Source organism: Talpa occidentalis, unplaced genomic scaffold, assembly GCF_014898055.3.
Source record: "Talpa occidentalis isolate TD23 unplaced genomic scaffold, MPIMG_talOcc4v2.1 talOcc4.8, whole genome shotgun sequence".
Lineage (NCBI taxonomy): Eukaryota > Metazoa > Chordata > Mammalia > Eulipotyphla > Talpidae > Talpa > Talpa occidentalis.
This window is the reverse complement of record NW_023605194.1, coordinates 45712330-45734449: the sequence shown is the minus strand read 5'-3', so window position 1 is coordinate 45734449 and position 22120 is coordinate 45712330. Positions and strand designations below refer to the sequence as shown.

The window sequence follows — 22120 nt, the reverse complement described above, 5'->3', positions numbered from 1 at the left end:
AAAGACAAATAAAAATAATGTTTTCCCTCCAGTTTTATTGAGATGTAATTGATACAATATTTATTTAAGGAATACAAAAAAATGATTTGATACATGTTTATGTTGTGAAATTATCACCACAATAAGTTTAGGTAACATATATCATGTGACAGTTAAATTTTTTTCTTCTGATGAGAACTATGAAGATCTCTGAGCAATTTAAAATATATAATACAGATATTATCTATAGTAACTTATTTATATTACATCCCCAAAATTTATTTGTCTTATAACTAGAAGTATGTACTTTTTGATCATCTTTACCCATTTTTCCCACCCTCTCCTTTGGCAACCATCAATCTGTTCTCTTTTTCTATGGGTACTTTGATTTTTGTTTTTGTTTTTGTTTTTTTTTAGATTCCACATATATATGAGATCATACAAAAGCTGTTTTATCTGATTTATTTCACTTAATATTTTTTTGAGTCTTTATATTATACTGTTAATGCATTTTGAATTTTTAAGAGTCAACTAAATATGCTGTGTTTTTTAAAAATCCATTGCAATATTGTATCTTTTTCCCTTTGGAACAACCTGTGAAGACATTCATCTAAGGGGACTTCATGATGAGATAGATCAACAATAATTCAAAAATTCTCAGACTTGGGAGTTAGAAAATGTGTCTTATAACTTCAAATAAATTATTTTTATCATTGGAGTTAGTTTTAAATAGTGATTTTTAATTCTAGGTTGTTTTAAATCCTAGAATTAAATTACCTTAATTTGGTGTTGATTTTGTTTTATAGCCAGCTGTTGCACTGCCTACAAGCCTTAGCCTGTCTACTCCTCAGCCTGCAGCACAGATAACTGTATCATATCCAACACCAAGGTCCAGTCAACAACAAACCCAACCTCAGAAACAGCGTGTTTTTACAGGGGTGGTTACCAAACTACACGATACTTTTGGATTTGTGGATGAAGATGTATTTTTTCAGCTTAGGTAAACCTCATTGGTGTTGGCAAATGCCTTCTTGTATTTAAGCATTAAATACTTAGCATTAAGGCATCTGTTTCAATCATGGCATAGAATTGTGGTTTAGATCTAATTTTCTGTTTCAGTTACCAGTTTGTATTATATTTATACCTCTGACTTTTTTTAATGGGGAATGTGTCTGAAGTTAGCATTTGATCTTGGGACATACTGATTATGGTGAATACTTTATAACTGTTTTGTAGGAGTGAGTTGATATTTCTAGCAATATTCATAAACAGACTGGGATTAAAATAGTCAGGGCTTTTATTTTATTATTTTTTTTTTTTAATGATGAATCTCAAGATTCAGTTTATTTTTTATTTATTTATTTATTTTTTTTAAATATTTATTTATTTATTTATACAAGCACTGGGTACAGTCAGAAGCGCGGGAGGGCGAGAGAATTCACCAGAGCCAGAGCGGGGAGCAGAGCAGGCAGAAGGACCGAAGTACACTGCTGAGGGGAGCAGCGGGCGGCAGGAGGGGTCTGCGCGCCATGTGGGACCCTCCTCCAGTGGCCGGGGAGCAGCCGGGATCGAACCGGCGCTGCAGAGGCTGCGGGGCAGCTTCGCAACCCAGCGCTCAACCGCTGCGCCACCGGGGAGGCCCAATAGTCAGGGCTTTTAAAATTTAATCTTCTGTGTGACATCTGATGACAGTATATACTAAATTTTTATTGACAATGCATGGGATTGAATCACGATCTGTAGTGGTTACAGGAAGTAGGAATTTCTTTAGCTATTTAATATTTTTTGAAGATTTATTTATTATTTTTATTTATTTATTGCATAGAATAATTGGGGTATAGGCCAGAGGTGCGGAGATGAGAGGATTCACCAGAGACAGAGTGGGGAGCAGAACAGGCAGACTGATTGAAACACACTGCTCAGGGGAGCAGCGGGCAAGACAGGAGAGGTCTGCTGTGCCATGTGGGTAGCTTCCTGGCCGGCCAGGGATCAAACTTAAGCTGCAAAGATTGCAGATAGCTGCAGAGTGCTGTGCTTAACCCCTTGCACCACCAGGGAGGCCCCCAAAACAAATCTTAATTTTTTTTTTAAATTTATTTATTTATACAAGCACTGGGTACAGTCAGAAGCGCGGGAGGGTAAGAGAATTCACCAGAGCCAGAGGGGAGAGCAGAGCAGGCAGACTGACGAAGAAATCCCCTGCTGAGGGGAGCAAGGGGCGACAGGAGAGGTCTGCGTGCCATGTGAGACCCTCACTGGCGGCCAGGGATCAAACCGGCACTGCAGAGGCTGTGGGCAGCTTCGCAGCCCAGCGCTCAACCACTGCACCACCAGGGGAGGCCCTGTATCTACTTTTTAAAGGGGCTACTTAGACTTCTGTTTTGGATATATTTAACTTTAAAATACTAAATATTTAAATCTTTTTTAGAGGCATCTTTTATTCATATTTGTCTTTTATTTATTTTGCAGTGCTGTAAAAGGGAAAACCCCTCAAGTGGGAGACAGAGTATTGGTTGAAGCTACATATAATCCCAATATGCCTTTTAAATGGAATGCACAAAGAATCCAAACGCTGCCAAATCAGGTATATAAATTACCGAATTTTGTAATACAGAAGCTTGGTTATTGAGTCTTCCAATTCACAAAGACTTTTTTCTTTATTCTCTTACTATTAAGAATCAGTCCCAAACCCAACCCTTACTGAAGACTCCTCCTGCAGTACTTCAGCCTATTGCACCGCAGACAACATTTGGTGTTCAGGCTCAACCCCAGCCACAGTCCCTGCTGCAGGCACAGATTTCAGCAGCTTCTATAACACCATTATTGCAGACTCAACCACAACCTTTATTACAGCAGCCACAGCAGAAAGGTATACGCATTAGAGCTTTGCTTTTTATGGTTCAGACTAATACCTAATTGTCTAGTTGTTAAAATAATGAAAGTGCACTTTTAATTACAAAGGTGTAATTAAGGGGCTTCCGGAGAACATGACAGCGAGCTTAAGTACCTTGCATAGACTGCTTCTAGTTCTATAGCTATATGGAAGTATGTTGTTCTATAGCTATATGGAAGTATGAAGCTATATGGAAGTGTGTGTGTTTTTTTAATGGCCTGTTGTGATAAAATAAATCCAGGAACTGGGAAATTCAGATATATGTTCTTTGTGAACTTAAAATAAATACCAGAACTATTAATCCCCTGACTCATTACTAGTGTTTTATCTGTGATACTGGAAAATGTTTATAAGACTTCTGTAGCCATACCAACATTTTATGTACATGTGAAATCTGGTAGTAGCACTTTAGATTACACTTGGAGCCATCATGTATCAGATAAATGAGCCCTCTTAAATTTTTCTTTGCAAATTGGTAGTTTGGAATGCTAGACATTTTCTTATTCAAACAGTGTCAGAAATGATAACCTGGACTTACGGAAGCCTTCTTAATGGTATTTTCAAAAGTATAATTGTGGCATTTTTACTTACAAATTATGACTTACTTATGACAAAATTATAAAACATTACAATGTAACAAGGTATTTCATAAGCGTCTATATAATTACTACTTGGGTGATACAATGTTGCTAACATAACTTTTTCTTTTTTAAGTAGTTTTTTCCTTAATATAGGCATCCTAGTAATGCAGTTTGGCTCTGATTTTGAAATTTACATGATGTGTGATTCTTTTTTTTTTTTTTTAAAGATTTATTTATTTATTTATTTATACAAGCACTGGGTACAGTCAGAAGCACGGGAGGGTGAGAGAATTCACCAGAGCCAGAGCAGGGAGCAGAGCAGGCAGAAGGACCGAAGTACACTGCTGAGGGGAGCAGCGGGCGGCAGGAGAGGTCTGTGCGCCACACAGGACCCTCCTCCGGTGGCTGGGGAGCAGCCAGGGATCGAACTGGCACTACAGAGGCTGCAGGCAGCTTCGCAACCCAGTGCTCAACTGCTACGCCACCGGGGAGGCCCGATGTGTGATTCTTTTTATGTAATCTTTTATAATAGAATTTTTTCTGATGTTTTAAAATTTTTCATACTAATTATTCCATGCAACTATTTTTTTCATTTTCATAATTATATAAGATTCCATTGTTTGGATATTACATAATTTATCTGTTCTTTAGTAAATGTTTGAATTATTTCTTTTTTTTAATGAGATTTATTTATTTATGCATACAAGAGCTGGGGTACAGGCCAGAGGTGTGGGGGGTGGTGAGAGGATTCACCAGAGACAGAGCAGGGAACAGAACAGGCAGATTAACTGAAATACACTGCAGGTCTTGAGTGTCAGGAGTGACTGAATACACTCCTATCTTGCAGCGGGCAAGATAGGAGAGGCCTGCTGCGCCATGTGGGTTGCTCCCTAGTCGGCCAGGGATCGAACTCCTGCTGCAGAGGCTGTGGATTGCTTCATAGTGTGGTGCTTAACCCTTTGCACCACCAGGGAGGCCCCGTTTGTATTATTTCTTGGCTGTGTTTTCTGAAATGCTATGAATGTTCTCATATACATGTCCAGGGGCAATGTGCACAAATTACTGTGAGAGTTTATCCTAAACTTTTTTTTTTTTTTTTTAGATTTATTTATTTATATAAGCACTGGGTACAGTCAGAAGTGTGGGAGGGTGAGAGAATTCACCAGAGCCAGAGCAGGGAGCAGAACAGGCAGAGTGACAAAGTATACTGCTGAGGGGAGCAGAGGGCAGTAGGAGAGGTCTGCGTGCCATGTGGGACCCTTGCCTGGCGGCCGGGGATCGAACCAGCGCTGCAGAGGCTGCGGGCAGCTTTATAACCCATCGCTCAACCCGCTGTGCCACCGGGGAGGCCCAGAGTTTGTCCTAAACTTAACTTACCTCATTAATGCAAACTGTTTCCAGACTACTTGGTTCTTCCATATAGATGATCTTTAGTTTTAAGATTTTTGATTATTTTCCTTAGAGATTTTATTTTCCATTTGTAAATTGGTACTTAAATAACCATTTTTCCCCTTGCCTGCCTCAAGAGATACTGCTTCTGTTGAAGGACTCAGGAAAGTAGTTGTGTTTTGGGGTGGTGATGTGTTCCATGGGGGTGATTGACAGAAATAATGAAGGTATGGTAGAAAAGAAATGTTGTGGAATGAGGTTGATGTTAGTGGTGTTGGGTGTTAGCTAAGGTTCAGTTGCTAGAAAGGTAGGGAAATTTCCATGGGCCATTAGTATTCTGTCAGTAATCAGTATCTATTCATCTTAGTTGGAATAGTGTTATTTAACATAAGGAACATTGGTGAATTGGCTGGGTTTTTCTCCCTTCCCCAAGTTTATACTATGGAATATTTCAACTGTATAAAAACATTTAAAGACTAGTGTAGCGATTATTTGTATACTCACAACCTTGAATAATTGTTAACATTTTACCATGTTTTTATCTGCATACATGTGTACAAATCTATATTTTTTGCTTCATCATTTGAAGTAATTAGTAGACTTTGTGGCATTTCACTAAACTAATCTAATCACATCAAAGAAAAAGCAAGTAAACATCCTATTTATATTCAAATATCTCCCAACTATCTTACAAAGTCTTTTTTATCTTTTTTCTAATTGGTAAACCAATCAAGTTTCTTACACTATATGTTTCTTTATCCTAGAATAGTTTATCCTTTCTTTCTTTGATACTTTTTGAAGAAACTAGGCTAGTTGACTTGTTGGTTCTTTTGTCTTGATTCCTTGTTTTTTTACCTTTGGCAAGAACATTCTATACGTGTGCTTTTTGTAATTCATAATTATTTTATTTTTTTAAAGATTTATTTATTTATGCATACAAGAACTGGGGTACAGGCCAGATGTGTGGGGCAGGTGAGAGTATTCACGAGCAACAGAATGGGGAACAGAACAGGCAGACTGACTGAAATACACCGCTGAGGGGAGCAACAGGCAAGACAGGGGAGGTCTGCCGCACCATGTGGGTAGCTCCCTGGCTGGGGATTGAACTCGTGCTGCAGTGGCTGGGGATCGCTTCATAGGTTTGTATCTTAACTTCTTGCGCCACCAGGGAGGCCCTGTAATTTGTAATGTATAATACTAGAAGGCACATGTTGTCAAGTTCTTCCTATATTATATTGTTCATGCTGAGTTTGATTACTTGGTCAAAGTAGTGGCCATAAATCTGTCCATAATAAGGGGTTCCTTTTTCTCTGTGCAAGTGATCTCTGGATTATTCTTACATCTTCTGAATATCTTGTAAAGCAGTTTAGTTTAATGTCTATAGACTAAAGGATTGGCAACCTGTAACTCTTGGATTTGGTTTATGGTCTGGTTTTGTATGGTACCCGAGCTAATAAAAACAAATTTTACATTTTTAAAGGGCTGCAGGGGAAAAAGATCTCTGCCTTTTCTGGGCCACAAAACTTTTAAAAAGTCAACTTTTCTATCTATAAAATTTAATTAGATAATACATTTGATTTAGTTTAAAACCTTTTTTCTTTATCTTTTAAAGCTGGTTTATTGCAGCCTCCTGTCCGTATAGTTTCACAGCCACAACCAGCACGAAGGTTAGATCCACCATCCAGATTTTCAGGAAGGAATGACAGAGGGGATCAAGTGCCTAACAGAAAAGATGACCGAAGGTATGTTTTTAAAAGCAAGTTTTTGATGATGGTGATGACTGCACAATGTGAATATACTTAATTTACTAAACTGTATACTTAAAAATTATTAAAATGATAATTTTATGTCATGTATATTTTACCACAATTTTAAGTTATTTTTTTAAACGCATACTGTAGAATCTTGCTAGTATTAGTTATTATATTTATTTTATTAAAGAACTGGGAAAAACTGAATAGTAAAGACTATAAAATAACTTGTTTTGAGAGGTGGCTATATAGGGTAAACTAGGTCAGTTGTGTGGTAACGTATGGAATTAGACTTTGATGGTAAGCTTAATATGGTATATACAGATGTAGATTTATAATGATGCACATCAAAAACTAACAATGCAGTGCTACATCTATAAAATGTACAAAAAAACAGAACTTTGATAGAGACAGAAGTATTAGTAATTTCAGAAAATTTTGTTTTAAGTCGTGAAAGGGAGAGAGAAAGACGTAGATCCAGGGAAAGATCTCCTCAGAGAAAACGTTCCCGGGAGAGATCTCCTCGAAGAGAGAGAGAGCGATCACCTCGAAGAGTTCGAAGAGTTGTTCCACGTTATACAGTTCAGTTTTCAAAGTTTTCTTTAGATTGGTAAGTTCTTCCCCTCCCCCACCATTTTTTTTAATTACTAATTTTGTATTATTTGGTAGGATGTGTTAAATAGCGATATTTTTCTTGAAACTTGCATTTCCTAACAATTTAGTCCTCATATAAGTGGGCAGAAATGCAATTTGAAGTAGCAGTTTAGCTCTTTGCAATGATGCTTTACTTTTGTAAAGCATATTGGCTACTGACAAAGTCAGCTCCTCTGTGATAAAGTTGTTCCTTAAAGTTAAAATCTTTCGAGATGTAGATTTATTTATATTTATTACATCATCCTTTATTTTTGTATATTGTATGATTTCCCATGAAATTCCCATCACCAATTCACCCATGCACCGTCACCATAATCCCTTGTGCTCTTCCCACCCCTGTCCTGATCCTTCTCCCTCCTCCTCCCCTACAGAATGTCTCAGGTCTATGGTTGCCTATTGATCTTGATTTTTACTTTATTATAGTTATTTTTTTCCTTTGATCCCTTATTTGGTTCCTTTCCATTTCTCCTGTAAGTGTAACCACCTGGTATTTTTCTTTTTCTTTCTGGCTTATTTTACTGAGCATAATCCCTTGCAGCTCTATCCATGTTGCTGTGAATTACATGAGTTTATCTTTTTCATTGCTGAGTAATATTCCATTTTATATATAAACCACATCTTCTTGATTCAGTCATCTGGTTTTGGGCATTTGGGTTGTTTCCTTTGCTTACCTATTGTAAATAGTGCTGCAATAACCAGGTGTCCTTTTGAATTAATGTTTTTGTGTCCTTTGGGTAGATACCTAGGAGTGGAATTGCTGGATCATATGGAAGCTCCATTTTTAGTAGTTTGCGGAACCTCTACACAGCTTTCCATAGTGGTTGGACCAGTTTGCATTCCCTCCAGTAGTGTAGGAGAGTTGAGTTTCTTTTTCTCCACATCAAGATGTAAATTTATTAAGTTCATGTATATTCTTTTGTATATGATGGAATAATAATACAGCAGTGAACTGATTATTTAAAGTTAACTGGTAATGTAGTATAGAAATATGACCTACATACACACAGACATGTGATGTATGTGCTGTGTATATACATACAGAGTTTTCAGCCTTGGAATCAGAAGTTGGGCAAATTACCAAGAATTTCTGAGCTTTCACTGCCAAATGGAAATAATATATCAATTAGCAAAAATTTTGTGAGGTTAAATTAAATTCATTTATCTAAAGCACTTAAACCAGTGTGTGGCAGTTCAGTAATTAGTGGTGGTAGTGTGGGTTGTGAGGGCCAGCTAGGCAAAGTTGCTAAGTAGTAATTCATAAAAAGGTATATTGATAGATCAGTAATTTACTCTAAGAAAAAGGTGGCACTGGGATTGACAATTGTGTATTTGATACACTGTAGAAAAACAAACTTAGAGTAAAATAAGAGATCTAAACAATTAAAAGAGGTGTATAAAGTTGGTTACTATAGGAACAAATAACTGTACACAAATAACTGTAACAAATAACTGTCATTGTCCTTCGAGGGTAATGCTACGTTTCACCGAAGTATAATAATTAATATTCAGGGGCCTCCCTGGTGGCCTAGGAGTTAAGTCTCAGTGCTATCACCACTAAGGCCTGAGTTTGATCCCCTACCAAGGAGCAGACCCACATATGGTGCAGCAGACCTCTGCTGTCTCACCTGCTCCCCTCAGCAGTGTATTTCAGTAGATTCATCTGTTAGATTTCCCCACTCTGACTCTGGTAAATCCTCTCACTCCCTGCACCTCTGATCTATACCCCAGTTCTTCTACACAAAAATAAATAAAATAAAAAGCATTTAAAAAATAACATTCATAATATTGGCCTTTTAAGAGATAAAGTTTCTATATATTCAGTTCTAGATTTTATTAAATCTATTGAATGTTCCAAAAATCTAGCTTGGTGACTTGACTTAATTGTTCTGTAGTTGGTATTCATTTACTCTCACGGGGAAATCAGCAAGTACTCTTTATACTAGCTTTCTTGTTAACCCTTTTTATTTTGGTATTAAATAGTTAGTTTACACATTTCAGATAAATTGATTGGAACCAAAACTATTCCTGCCCCACATACGTTAAATAGAGCAGTTCTCCTTTTAACTCATCTGTTTCCAATGTAGAAAGCTATTCTAGGAAGAGTTGACGCATAGGATATAAATTGAACAGCTGTCTTTCTCCTTCAAAGTAAAATCTTCAGTTTCACTGCACCACTTTGAACTGAATTCCCAGAACATCAAATGATCCTTATTACAAATAAAAATTATTTTAAATGTCCATACCTCTTCTGTGGTTATGGAAATCAAGATTTTCTGATGGTAATAAGTGTGATAGACTCTATGTCAAGAAATGATTTACTTATACTTCTTTTGCCTTATAGATTTCATTCCTCCTATGCAGTGTAAAATATATGACCACAAAAATTCTGGTGATGGGGCACTAGAGAGCTATAACAAATATGTCCTGTTTGCAGCACTTCTTTTAAAAACAAAAACAACTCAAATACCTCTTTCCTATTTTGACAGCAGAATCTTAGCAAATATAATTATATCAGCAACCATAACTGACAGGTTTTATCACCCTATTGTCTTAATTTTAGACATCAAATGAAAAGACATTCCTACAAATACATTAGTCCACATTTCGTACCTTTGTTTTTAGTTGTCTTTTACAGACAGTGTAGTTATCTTTCCATCTTATGGGTTGTTTTTTTTCCACTTTTCATTTTGTTTTCAACAGAAATATTTTGACTTTTTACCAGATTGACTTACCTTTAAATTCCTCTCCTTTAAAAGCTCTGCTTTTTTCTTAGGAAAAAGGAAATCGTCCTTTAAAAAATTCAGTATGCCAGACTTAAAAGGCAAGAAAGTTTTCCCCTCTTTACATAGTAAACAATCAGGTATGGATCTTAAACATTAACTTAGAGAGGTATGGATATAATATATGGATAATCAAAAAAAAAATTGGATTTTGCTTTCACATGGATTTTTATATTCAATTCTGAATATAAATATGCTTGCTATCTTCCTGTTGAATAAAAGTTGTATTTTTTCCTACACTGAATAAACCTGATTGAGGCACACTCATACTTGTTTACTACCACTCTTATCTATGTCTATGTTTATTCTATATGAATCATAATTTTCTCAAAAATGCACAGTCTCAACTGAGCAGAGCTGCTTTTGTTTACATCTTCTCTGAAGCTTGGGTTGAAGTTATTTCAAAGGGCCTTCTCTAATGAATTGTAAGCTACACACAAAAAAGAAATAAAGGTAACACTTAAATACCAGTTATTCATTCAGATCTCTTAGTAAACAAACTTAAAAATATTTTCACATACCTCTGTAAAACTGTAGCTCAATTTTAGTACCTTTTCAGCTGACTTTTAACTCTGTCAGATTATATAGCTTCAGAATTGAGTGAATCTTTGCATAATCTTTGGTGTTAAGGCTGCTTATTCACTACTTATGTCTGTTTTTCAGTCCTAGTTGTGACATGATGGAACTAAGGCGTCGTTATCAGAATTTATATATACCTAGTGACTTTTTTGATGCTCAGTTTACGTGGGTGGATGCTTTCCCTTTGTCAAGACCATTTCAGCTGGGAAATTACTGCAATTTCTATGTAATGCACAGAGAAGTAGAGTCCTTAGAAAAAAATATGGCCATTCTTGATCCACCAGATGCTGACCACTTATACAGTGCAAAGGTTTGTATTCCATTGTGATATACAGCTAAAATTCCTGAACGTTTATTCCTATTTAGAGTGTATATGGAGTCAATCTTTAGAACGTGGTTATTATGTTTAAGACCAGAATACCCATGTCTTCCTCTTGTTTGTCTAATTCTGTTTTGGTTATTTAAGTAATTTAATTTAATCTTCTTTTGCTTTATCCTCTTAAAATATAGATTTATGGCTAATGTTTTAGCATTTTAATTTCATAAAAATGTGAAGACAAAGTTTATTTTATTGAGCATTTTGGAATGTTCTGTGACCTCCAGTGGTCCCAGATAAAATGTAATGTGAGTGAATGCACTATATGTTGGGTTTTAGGGTAACAGTCAGTATATTTCTCATGATCAGTAGTTTTCTGTTATTTCAAAACATTGATTTAAAGAAAGCATCCCTTGAAAAGATAAAACTATATAATTATAATGTATCTAATACCATTTCTGCTGTAACATTTTACTTTCCATTTTTTTAAAAAATTATTGGTTATCTAATATATGTAAGGATAATTAGTAGTGCTTCTCATTTTTTTACATTACTTTAGACTTTTGACAGGATTGAATTATTTGACTATAATAGGTAATGCTGATGGCTAGCCCTAGTATGGAAGATTTGTATCATAAGTCATGTGCTCTTGCTGAAGACCCACAAGAACTTCGAGATGGATTTCAGCATCCTGCTAGACTTGTAAAGGTAAAATTAAACATTTATTTTAACTTCAGGTATATATTTACTTAGTTCTAACTGTATATAGTAGATGTAATTAAAAATGGCACCCCTTTAGTCTAGTTGAGTAGTAATTTTAGTATTAAAGTACTCAAAATTTAATGATGTAGATGTTTTCTCATTGCAGATTTTACCTGTAATGTCTTATTTGTATATTACTAGTTCAACTTCATTTTGATGTTTTATATTTGCAGCATAGTAAAATCTTAATGGTAATGGATTTTGTGTATCTTTGGATGATGTTAAAGTTTGAATTATAGCTTATTTCTTTAAAAGAACTCTTTATCTGAAGAAATATTTTAGAAGGATGAGTTATGATGTGTAAATCCTATTCCATTGCTGAAATGCAGTGTGGAACACGATGAACTGAACTCTTCCTTGACTGTGACAGATACAAGAGGTAGTAAAAACTGATAATTGGAAAGGTTTGTACCTTTCCTTTTCAAGTACTTTATTTGTAATTTGACATGCTGCATAATATATGTAAATGATTCTTGGTTTTGAATTAGTTTTTAGTGGGCATGAAAGGCAAAGATGAAGCCATGGCCATTGGAGGCCACTGGTCTCCTTCGCTGGATGGACCAAACCCAGAAAAAGACCCTTCTGTGTTGATTAAGACTGCTATTCGTTGTTGTAAGGCTCTGACAGGCATTGATCTAAGTGTATGCACACAATGGTAAGTACCAATTCATTTCTTGATTGGAAATGTTTTTCTAATAGTTTATGTAGATACTCCTGTTGTTCAGTTTCCCCTTGCTCTGCCTTCCCTCTCCAACCCTCCTTATTTTAGCGACCATGATTATGTAAGTAATCTCAAAGGAAAATCCCCATTTGTAGCGAAAGTCTATTGGTGCCAAAGTTGTTTGGGGGGAAAAGGATTAAGAACTAATCAAATAAATTGAATATTTAAATGTTTCATTATGCTGTACTTTGGAAGTTGGATGTATGTTGAAAATACTTTTCATTTCATGCATAGCTGGAGAAGATCGTCAAGAGAGAACTTCATTTCATTATAATTCTTTTGTTGTAATATGATGTAGTTGCTGATTATTTTTGTTCAGCCATATTTTCTCTTGAGGCTTATTTGTCTTGTGTATTTTAGCATATTTCTTGTGACTTAATTGAGAATATTCTTTTTTAGCGCATGAAATCTGAACAGCTATCCAGCTTCTTCAGGTATTCTCTAAAATATGGGTAGCTCTGTAATCGAACTTGAAAATGCCTTGGGAAACTATTCTTCTTTTAACCATAAAATATTGTACAAATGTACCAAAAGAGGAACTATGGCTTCGATAATTTTTTTTTCTTTAGACCAACCTCAAGTTCTTGCAGCAAAATTTCTTTACTTGATGTGCTACAAGTGAACTAGGGTCTTTAAAATGTATTTTAGAATTTTTTTTCCAACATGCTTCTTCCCTTGCAACAGGTACCGTTTTGCAGAGATTCGCTACCATCGCCCTGAGGAGACCCACAAGGGGCGTACAGTTCCAGCTCATGTGGAGACAGTGGTTTTATTTTTCCCGGATGTTTGGCATTGCCTTCCCACCCGCTCAGAGTGGGAAACCCTCTCCCGAGGATACAAGCAGCAGCTGGTCGAGAAGCTTCAGGGTGAACGCAAGGAGGCTGATGGAGAACAGGCACTGAACGCTAATCCCTTTTTCTATTTCCGCTTCTCACAGGCACAGGAACACAGGCACAAATGCACACCACACACTACATAATAAACACACATGGAGGAACATAACTGGTAACAGCGACTGGTAATCCAGCTTTCAGCAGTATAGTTGTATGTCTTTTCTCTTAAAAAATAAACTGTCTTATTATGCTAACTTTAAGAGCGCTGAGACCTCAAAGGAAAATAAGTTGTGCTTAAATTGCACAGAATTTTGTTTTTATCATAGGTCTAGTTGCTGGAATCTGGGACCAGTTGTTGAGCAAGATTCAGTATTAAGCCATTTTAAACATTTTGCCATTTTCTAAAATTTAAAAAAATTTTCTCTTTCACGGTCATCAGTTCTAGTCATGGATATTTGAAATTGGACAACCACAAGTCTGAGAGATTTGAAATTTCAGGCTATGTGGCATCGTCTTTGGTACATTTGAAAGGTCTGACTAAATCAGTCTTAACTTTGGGTGGCTTGAAAATTGGGGCAAGATCACACACTGTGTGGTTAGTGGAGACCGGCAGTGTTTGTGCATCCCTGATATCCTTTGTGTTATAATTTATCACCCTTTTGTGTTTCACAGATCTGGCTTTGATTGGCTGATGAGTGTCTTTGTGATCAGTTAAAAGTGGTAGAATGTATGTACGTGGACTTGCCTAAATAATAACTTTAGGAGAAGACAATCTGAAACATTTGTGACCTTGCACAGATCAGCAACAGACTTTTAAAAATAAATGACTTTTATATTAAAGTTTCAGAATACTAATTATGTTCTTTGTATATCAGGATGAAGAAGAGAAGGATGATGGTGAAGCTAAAGAAATTTCCACTCCTACCCATTGGTCTAAACTTGATCCAAAGACAATGAAGGTAATTTTAAAAGTGGTTGTATTTCATTTGAAACCTCTGATTAGGAATAGTGAGTATGACTTTTCAGATAAAAATCATTAAAAATTATTTTTATATAATTTATATAAATATTATGAATTGTATTTCTTTATCTATAAACACTATGCAAAAGGTAAATTTATAAATCACTTCAGTCTGTTGAATGCATTGTGTGTGAGCCCCACAGTATCCTGCTTTATGAATTAACCAAGAAGGCAGAATTTAAGTAACTTAAAAAAGGGGAAGAAATACAGATAAGATTTTAAAGTAAAAGATACATTGCTATATCTCTGAAATGGGGAAGAAACATAATTTAAGAAGCTCTTGAAAATCTCTGTCTAACCTATACTAATTTATTTTTTCCCCTGAGATCTCTGGACCTATTTTTCTTTCTGCTGTTTTGCTTTTCTGAACTTATCATATGAGTATAGATCTATAAATTCAACATATAGTCTATAGATCAGATTGGGATCTGATGGTTACTCATTTTTACACATAAAGACCAATCTCTTGGTTAACTTTTATTTTTTTTAAGATTCATTTATTTATGCATACAAGAACTGGGGTACATACAGGCCAGAGGTGTAGAGGGTGAGAGAATTCACCAGGGCAGAGTAGGGAACAGAACAGGCAGATTGACTGAAATACACTGCTGAGGGGAGCAGCGGGCGAGTCAGGAGAGGTCTGCTGTGCCATGTGGGTCTTTCCCTGGCTGGGAATCGAACTCGTGCTGCAGAGGCTGTGGATAGCTTCATAGGTTGCGTCTTAACCCGTTGCACCACCAGGGAGACCCTGGTTAACTTCTGTTCTAAGCCAAAGTGTTTCTTTTTTTTGTAGCTAGTTTGTTGTTTTTTTTTAACCTATTGCTTTTTTAATAGGCAAAGAGAGCATAATATATCATAAGACTAGTTATTTCACTATTTTCAAGTTGTCATCATTATCAGGTTTCATATAAGGTACTGCAGATTTCAGAAAATGCAGGTAGTTAGATTAAGCTCGTGGTCCAGGACTTTTCGTCAAACTGATTACTTTGCTATTAAGTTTTGTTTTAAAATTTCTGTTTCTTTTGATTATAAGTATAATGACTACTTATTTTAATTAGGACATTAGAAAATAGGGGGGGAAATTATTCAATCATACCAAACACACTCTTAAAATTTGGGGGCATTTTTTCCCATGATTTTTTTCTGAATATAAGCTTTGTAATTGATGCTTCGTTGTTTCTAATGTTGTATACAGATGTTGCTATCACATCCTTTTCAAGTAATATTAAAGTTTCCCATAGTTATTTTTAAATATTCTGTAGTATCCTATCTAGTAAACATAATGTTTTTTGCTTTATTGGATATTTAGAATTTTCATATTTTGTGGAGGAAGACCTTTTATAAAGAATTTTTTTTTTAAAGATTTATTTATTTATGCATACAAGTACTGGGGTACAGGCCAGAGGTGTGGGAGGTGAGAGGATTCACCAGAGATAGAGTGGGGAACACAACAGGCAGACTGACTGAAATACACTGCTGAGAGGAGCAGTGGGCGAGTCAGGAGAGGTCTGCTGCACCATGTGGGTAGCTCCCTGTCCAGGGATCGAACTCATGCTGCAATGGCTGTGAATAGCTTTATAGGTTGCATCTTAATTCCTTGCGCCACCAGGGAGGCCCAAAGAAAATATATATTTTTTTTTAAAGATTTATTTATGCATACAAGAACCGGGGGGCAGGCCAGAGGTGTGCAGGGTGAAAGGACTGAAATACACTGCTGAGGGGAGCAGCAGGCAAGTAAGGAGAGGTCTGCTGTGCCATGTGGGTAGCTCCCTGGCCAGGAATCGAACTCATGCTTCAGTGGCTTTGGATGGCTTCGTAGATTGCGTCTTAACCTTTTGTGCTACCAGGGAGGCCCAAGAATGTATAATTTTTTTCTGTTTAAGATAATTGTTAATAAATTCCTAAATTTTTAGTAATTCCCAGAAATTAGAATTACTGGGTCACAGAACATAAACTCTTTTAAAGGCATCTTAAAATAGGTTGCAGTTTATTTCCAAAATAATTTGGATTTTCACAAACATTTTGTGAGCTGTATAAGTGTCCCTTTATAAAAAAATTGGACAAAAAGTAATTGCACCATTTGTTCACTACTTAAGTACTCTTTTTTTCTTTTTCTGTGTTGTATTCTGTGTACTTAGGTAAATGATCTCCGAAAAGAATTAGAAAGTCGAGCTCTTAGTTCTAAAGGATTAAAATCCCAGTTAATAGCCCGATTGACAAAACAGCTTAAAGTAGAAGAACAAAAAGAAGAACAAAAGGAGCTAGAGAAATCTGAAAAAGAGGAAGAGGAGGAGGATGATAGAAAATCTGAAGATGACAAAGAGGTATGTAGTAAATCATTTAAATATATTGTACTAACATTACATATAATATTGGCTTATGGTGCCCTCTTGGAAAACATGTTTGTATACTTTTGCTAAGGTATAATTTACATAAAATTAAGAATACATACTTTTTAGTCAAAAGTTTATGCATGTTTTGCAATTTGCATGTAGTCATGTAACCACCAGAGTCAAAATATGAAACAGGTCTATCAACCCCTAAAATTCCCCATGTTCCTCTGTAAGCATTTTCTTTTGCCTTAACCTTTGAGAGCCACTGATCCATTTTTCTGTAATTTTGCTTTTTCTAGTATATCATGTACATAGACGCACACAAATTTTTGAGCCTGTCCTCTCTTAACAGTGCATTAGAGGTTCCTTCATTTTGTTGTATCAGTAATTAGTTCCCTCTTATTGCTTAGTAGTATTCTCTAGTGTCAGTATATCATAGTTCATTAATTCTCCACTTGAAAGACTTTGGAGTTATTTCCAATTTGTATATTTTTGATCTTCCCTCCCTCTTAAAAATGAATAATAGGGCTCCCTGGTGGCGCAGCGGTTGAGCGCTGGGTTGCGAAGCTGCCCGCGGCCTCTGCGGCGCCGGTTCGATCCCCGGCTGCTCCCCGGCCACCGGAGGAGGGTCCCACATGGCGCGCAGACCTCTCCTGCCGCCCACTGCTCCCCTCAGCAGTGTACTTCGGTCCTTCTGCCTGCTCTGCCCCCCGCTCTGGCTCTGGTGAATTCTCTCACCCTCCCGTGCTTCTGACTGTACCCAGTGCATGTATAAACAAAACAAATAAACAAATAAATAAATAAAAAAAATTTTAAAAAAAAAAATGAATAATAAATTATTTCATATGGTTAAGATGCAGAAAATAAGAAAATCTGGTTGATAGCCTTTAAGTTTAGAGAATGAAATCTAACGAAGTGCTTATCACAATTTTGCTACCTCTAAAAAGAAGTGTTAGATTGCATTTTAATCCTTGATTCAGAGATTATTTATTTGAGCTGTTTTATGCTTCACTCTTCTGCCCAGTACAATAACTCCTGGATGCATAAACTTTCCATTTGTTTTCTAAATTTGAAAGGCAAGGATATTGGAATCATGTTAAAAGACCAGTAATTGTACAAAACAACATTATGCGTTTTCTAATTTGATGTAGTCTGAGGTATACCTCATAATGTATGAAGTATTCCTGCCAAAAATGATTTACCTTAATGTCATTGTGAGACAACAGATAAATTTAGAGTATGAAAAATTCTACAGTGCAACTTGTCTGAACATTTTTAAAATGTCCATGTTATAAAAGATGAAGAAAAATGGTGGTTCAGTGAGATATGACAACTGCTGAATCAAACTTAGAGTCACTTTGGTGTAATTGGAGAAATCTAGTTAAGGGTATACAGTTGACATTAGATAGTGAAGCCATGTTAGCCTTTGATGTGATAATGGTTTATGAAAATGGCTTGTTCTTAAGTGATGTATAGACTCATGATTTCTTATTTTATAATGTTATAAGTATTTATTTTGATAATGAAATTGTCTCTGAATAGGCCAGTGGGAGCCCTATGTTGATTTCTCTGATATTTTGACTTGTCCTTGACATGTTTTGAGGACTTCCTTATTTTCTAATACAATATAATACCTCATTCTCATTTTATTATCTCTGCCTTAACTCTCACCCTGGTGGGGATGTAAGTTAGTACAACTTCTATAGAAAACTGTAGGGTGATGTCTTAAAAAATAACAGTGCAAATAACATATGATCCAGCAATACTGTTGTTAAGTATCCAAAGAATATGAAAACTCAAATACCAAAATATTTATGCACCCCTGTGTTCATAGCAGCATTGTCCACAGTAGCCAAGCCATGTAACCAACCTAAGTGCCCAGCAACAGGTGACTGGATAAGGAAACTATGGAATATATACTCAATAGAATAGTACTCACCTGTTTAAAAAGGTGAAGTAGTACCTTTTGGGACAAAATAGGTGGATCTTGAAGTAAGTCAGAAATTGAAAGACAGATACTAATAAGTTGGATTCACCTATTTGTGGAGTATAAGTAACCGGAGAATACATGGGAAAAGCACAGCAAAAATACTTATTAGACTTTTGAAAAATAAACTAGTTACAAGAACTTCATTTTTTCAAAGACTGAACACTACTCCATTTTATTTATACACTGCATTTTATTTATACATTTATTGATGGACATTTGGTTTGTTTTCACTTTGTGACTACGGTGAAAAATACTTCTGTGAAAAAGCAAGTTTTCTTAGTGTTTTTAATTTGTTCTGTCCATCTGATAATTCTGTTCCTCTGGTTTTGTTTTGTTTAAGGAAACTGTTGTTATATATTGAACTTTTTTTTGTTTTCTCTATCTTGGTCACTTTTACACTTGATCTTAGCCAAAAAGCTGAGAAGCTATATCTTGGTCACTTTTTCTTGAATCTATCATTTTTATTTTTAAATTTTCCTTATCATTTCCTTATCAGTTCTTTTAAGATGTTATCTCTTGTATTTATTTGCTGTTTTCTTTCTAGTTTATTCTTAAAATTTCTGGAGCTATTTTTTTCTCCTTGCCTTCTAAATTCAATCACATCATTTGTCCCTTTAAAATTCTTATTTATGTCGTTCTTTTGTATCTTAAAATATTTTCTTGATGTCTTTTAGCACACTTTAAAATAGGAAGTTAAAATTTTTTATCTGTCTTGTTGCCATGTCTTTCTGGCCCAGTTTCACTGTCTACAGGGATGCAATGCTGCTGTCTCTTGTTCTTTTTCTAAAATAGTAGCTTGTATGGGATTTGACCTCAATATATTTCTATTGTTCATTTTTATGTGAATTTAGTTTGCATAAATTTTTATTAAGAGAGAGCTTCATAAAACTTTTTCTAACTTTACAGTGCTTTGTGTTCTGATATTTTCTTGTTCTATCAAAAAAAAAAAGGTGGCTTAATTTTCTCTATCTTCTATCCTCTATCATTTTTTTTAAAGATTTATTTATATATACAAGCACTGGGTACAGTGAGAAGCACTGGAGGGTGAGAGAATTCACCAGAGCCAGAGAGGGGAGCAGAACAGGCAGACTGACGAATTACACTGCTGAGGGGAGCAGCGGGCAGCATGAGAGATCTGCACGCCATGTGGGACCCTCACCAGCGGTCGGGGATGGAACCGGCGCTGCAGAGGCTGCGGGCAGCTTCGCAGCCCGGCGCTCAACTGCTGCGCCACCGGGGAGGCCCTATCCTTTATCATTTTTTATCTGGACTTTTCTGATGTTTCTGTTGACTCTGTTCACTGTTGATTCTATGCCCACATGTGTCTTCTCACTGCGGGACCCTGTGCTCTGCAGGAGGCCTTGGTTAATCAGCTCTGCCAAGTTCATAGAGCTAGAACGTTCTAGGCTCTTTCAGATCTTTACTTGGATCCCTTGTACTCTCACTGTTTTTAGGTATAAAACTGTACCTAGTTTCAGCATCTATTCTTAAAGTGACTCAGTGAACACCTATTGGCTGTTTTCAGTTTTCCTATTCTAAGATCAATCAAATAACCCCATTGCTTCCTTCTCCTTTTCCCCATAGGTGCCAATAACACATGAATCTTTTTTGGTTTTTGTTACTTTTTCTCATCTACTTGAGATGGGATTTTGGGGATACCTTGTTGCTTCATTTTGTTCAGAATGTATATGGAGTTTGGTTTTTGGTGTTTAGATTGTTCTCTCTTTTTAGTGTGGACATTTAGAAAAATGCAAAAAACTATGCTGCCACTTTTCCCCTGAATTCTCTGTGATGTTAATAGAAAATTAATTTCCCTATAATATCAATATAGGTGCTTTTCCTCCTTCTTTAAAAGGCTTTTTTAAAAAAAATTTTTTCTTCACTAAGATAACAGAAGGGACGATTTATTGTACACATATTACATTCAGCCAACTGAGAACAGGACTAGTCCAGAATGTCACAGATCCAGGGCAAAGGACCAAAAGGGACTGGTTTTGATAGGAGCAAGGTGGTTGCAGCCATCAGATGGTGATGGGATATTCTAGATACACTTAGACAGAGTTCTAGACAGTAGCATACAGTCCAACAATTTGTACCAACATCCCTGACATCTGGCTTTCCTTATTTCTGCTTTTGTGCCTTGCGTGCGTGTTATTAGTTTAGTTGGACCTTTGCCTCATTTTTTTTCTTTTGCACTTCTGCTTACACATTTGCTTTTCCCTCCATTTGGATCTCATGGCATAGAAGCTTCAAGGAAGATGGCTCTAAGGCTGAGAGAGAAGGCTCTTTATTATGCTGGGAAATCCTAAAAGCTACTGTTTTATTTGTTAAAATTGAGTTTTGCTTTTTTCAGCCTTTATGATTGGTCATGACCATAAGAAATTATGTACTTTTGATACATGCATATTGTACAGGGAAGTTTAACCATTACCTTAAAATTTCAAATATATGTAGGAAGAAGAAAGAAAACGTCAAGAGGAAATGGAACGCCAGCGTCGGGAAAGAAGATATATTTTGCCTGATGAACCAGCCATCATTGTACATCCAAATTGGGCTGCAAAAAGTGGCAAGTTTGATTGCAGTATCATGTCTTTAAGTGTGCTTTTGGACTACAGATTAGAGGATAATAAAGAACATTCATTTGAGGTAATATTTTCAGTTTGAATTGTGATCATAATTTTCCATATTTGGATTGGCCAATATATCTCTGGCCTGCACCCCAGCTCTTGTATGCGTAAATAAATCTTTATTTTTTGAATTTTTTTTAGAGGTTTATTTATACAACAGCTGGTACAGGCCAGAGATGTGGGAGGGTGAGAAGATTCACCAGAGACAGAGTGGGGAGCAGAACAGGCAGACGGGCCGAAAACACTGCTGAGGGGAGCAGCATGCAAGACAGGAGAGGTCTGCCATGCCATGTGGGTATTCCCCTGGCCAGCTGGGAATCGAACCCACGCTGCAGATGCTGCGGACAGCTTCACAGTGCTGCGCTCAACCCACTGCACCACCAGGGAGGCCCCAATAAATAAATCTTTTAAAAAAAAAATGGAGATAGTGGAGTTTTCAGCATCTTAGTAGTCGTTTTACTGGTAATCCTTTTTTTTTTTTAAGATTTATTTATTTTTATACAAGAACTGTGGTACAGGCCAGAGGCATGGGAGGGTGAGAGTATTCACCAGAGACAGAGCGGGGAGCAGCACAAGCAGACGGACTGAAAGCACTGCTGAGGGGAACAGCGGATAAGACAGGAGAGGTCTGTCACGCCATGTGGGAATCTCCCCGCCCAGCTGGGAATCAAACCCATGCTGCAGAGGCTGCGGACAGCTCCACAGCGCAGCGCTCAACCCGCTGCGCCACTGGGGAGGCCCCAATACTTTATTTTAAAAAGATTTATTTATTTACACATACAAGAAATGGGGTGTAGGCCAGAGTTGTGGGGGGGGGTAAGAGGATTCACCAGAGACAGAGTGGGGAGCAGAATAGGTGGATGTAATGAAACACACTGCCGAGGGGAGCAGCAGGTGGGAGAGATAGGAGG

At 36.6% G+C, this 22120-nt stretch overlaps 1 protein-coding gene and 1 non-coding gene across 8 annotated transcripts in view; both read left to right on the top strand.

Moving 5' to 3' along the window:
* Positions 1-22120, top strand: part of CCAR1 (cell division cycle and apoptosis regulator 1) — a 52275-nt gene that overhangs the window by 17048 nt on the left and 13107 nt on the right. For all 7 annotated transcript variants that reach the window (XM_054690441.1, XM_054690442.1, XM_054690437.1 and 4 more), the window contains 12 exons: positions 786-979; positions 2449-2563; positions 2656-2848; positions 6455-6584; positions 7042-7203; positions 10691-10916; positions 11517-11630; positions 12173-12339; positions 13090-13300; positions 14114-14197; positions 16398-16583; positions 21037-21228. In XM_054690441.1, coding sequence (XP_054546416.1) covers positions 786-979; positions 2449-2563; positions 2656-2848; positions 6455-6584; positions 7042-7203; positions 10691-10916; positions 11517-11630; positions 12173-12339; positions 13090-13300; positions 14114-14197; positions 16398-16583; positions 21037-21228 — 1974 coding nt within the window. The remainder of the gene's footprint in view (positions 1-785; positions 980-2448; positions 2564-2655; positions 2849-6454; positions 6585-7041; positions 7204-10690; positions 10917-11516; positions 11631-12172; positions 12340-13089; positions 13301-14113; positions 14198-16397; positions 16584-21036; positions 21229-22120) is intronic.
* Positions 11973-12037, top strand: LOC119234971 (small nucleolar RNA SNORD98). The gene has a single exon (XR_005122742.1). It is a non-coding gene; the product is annotated as a small nucleolar RNA SNORD98 (small nucleolar RNA).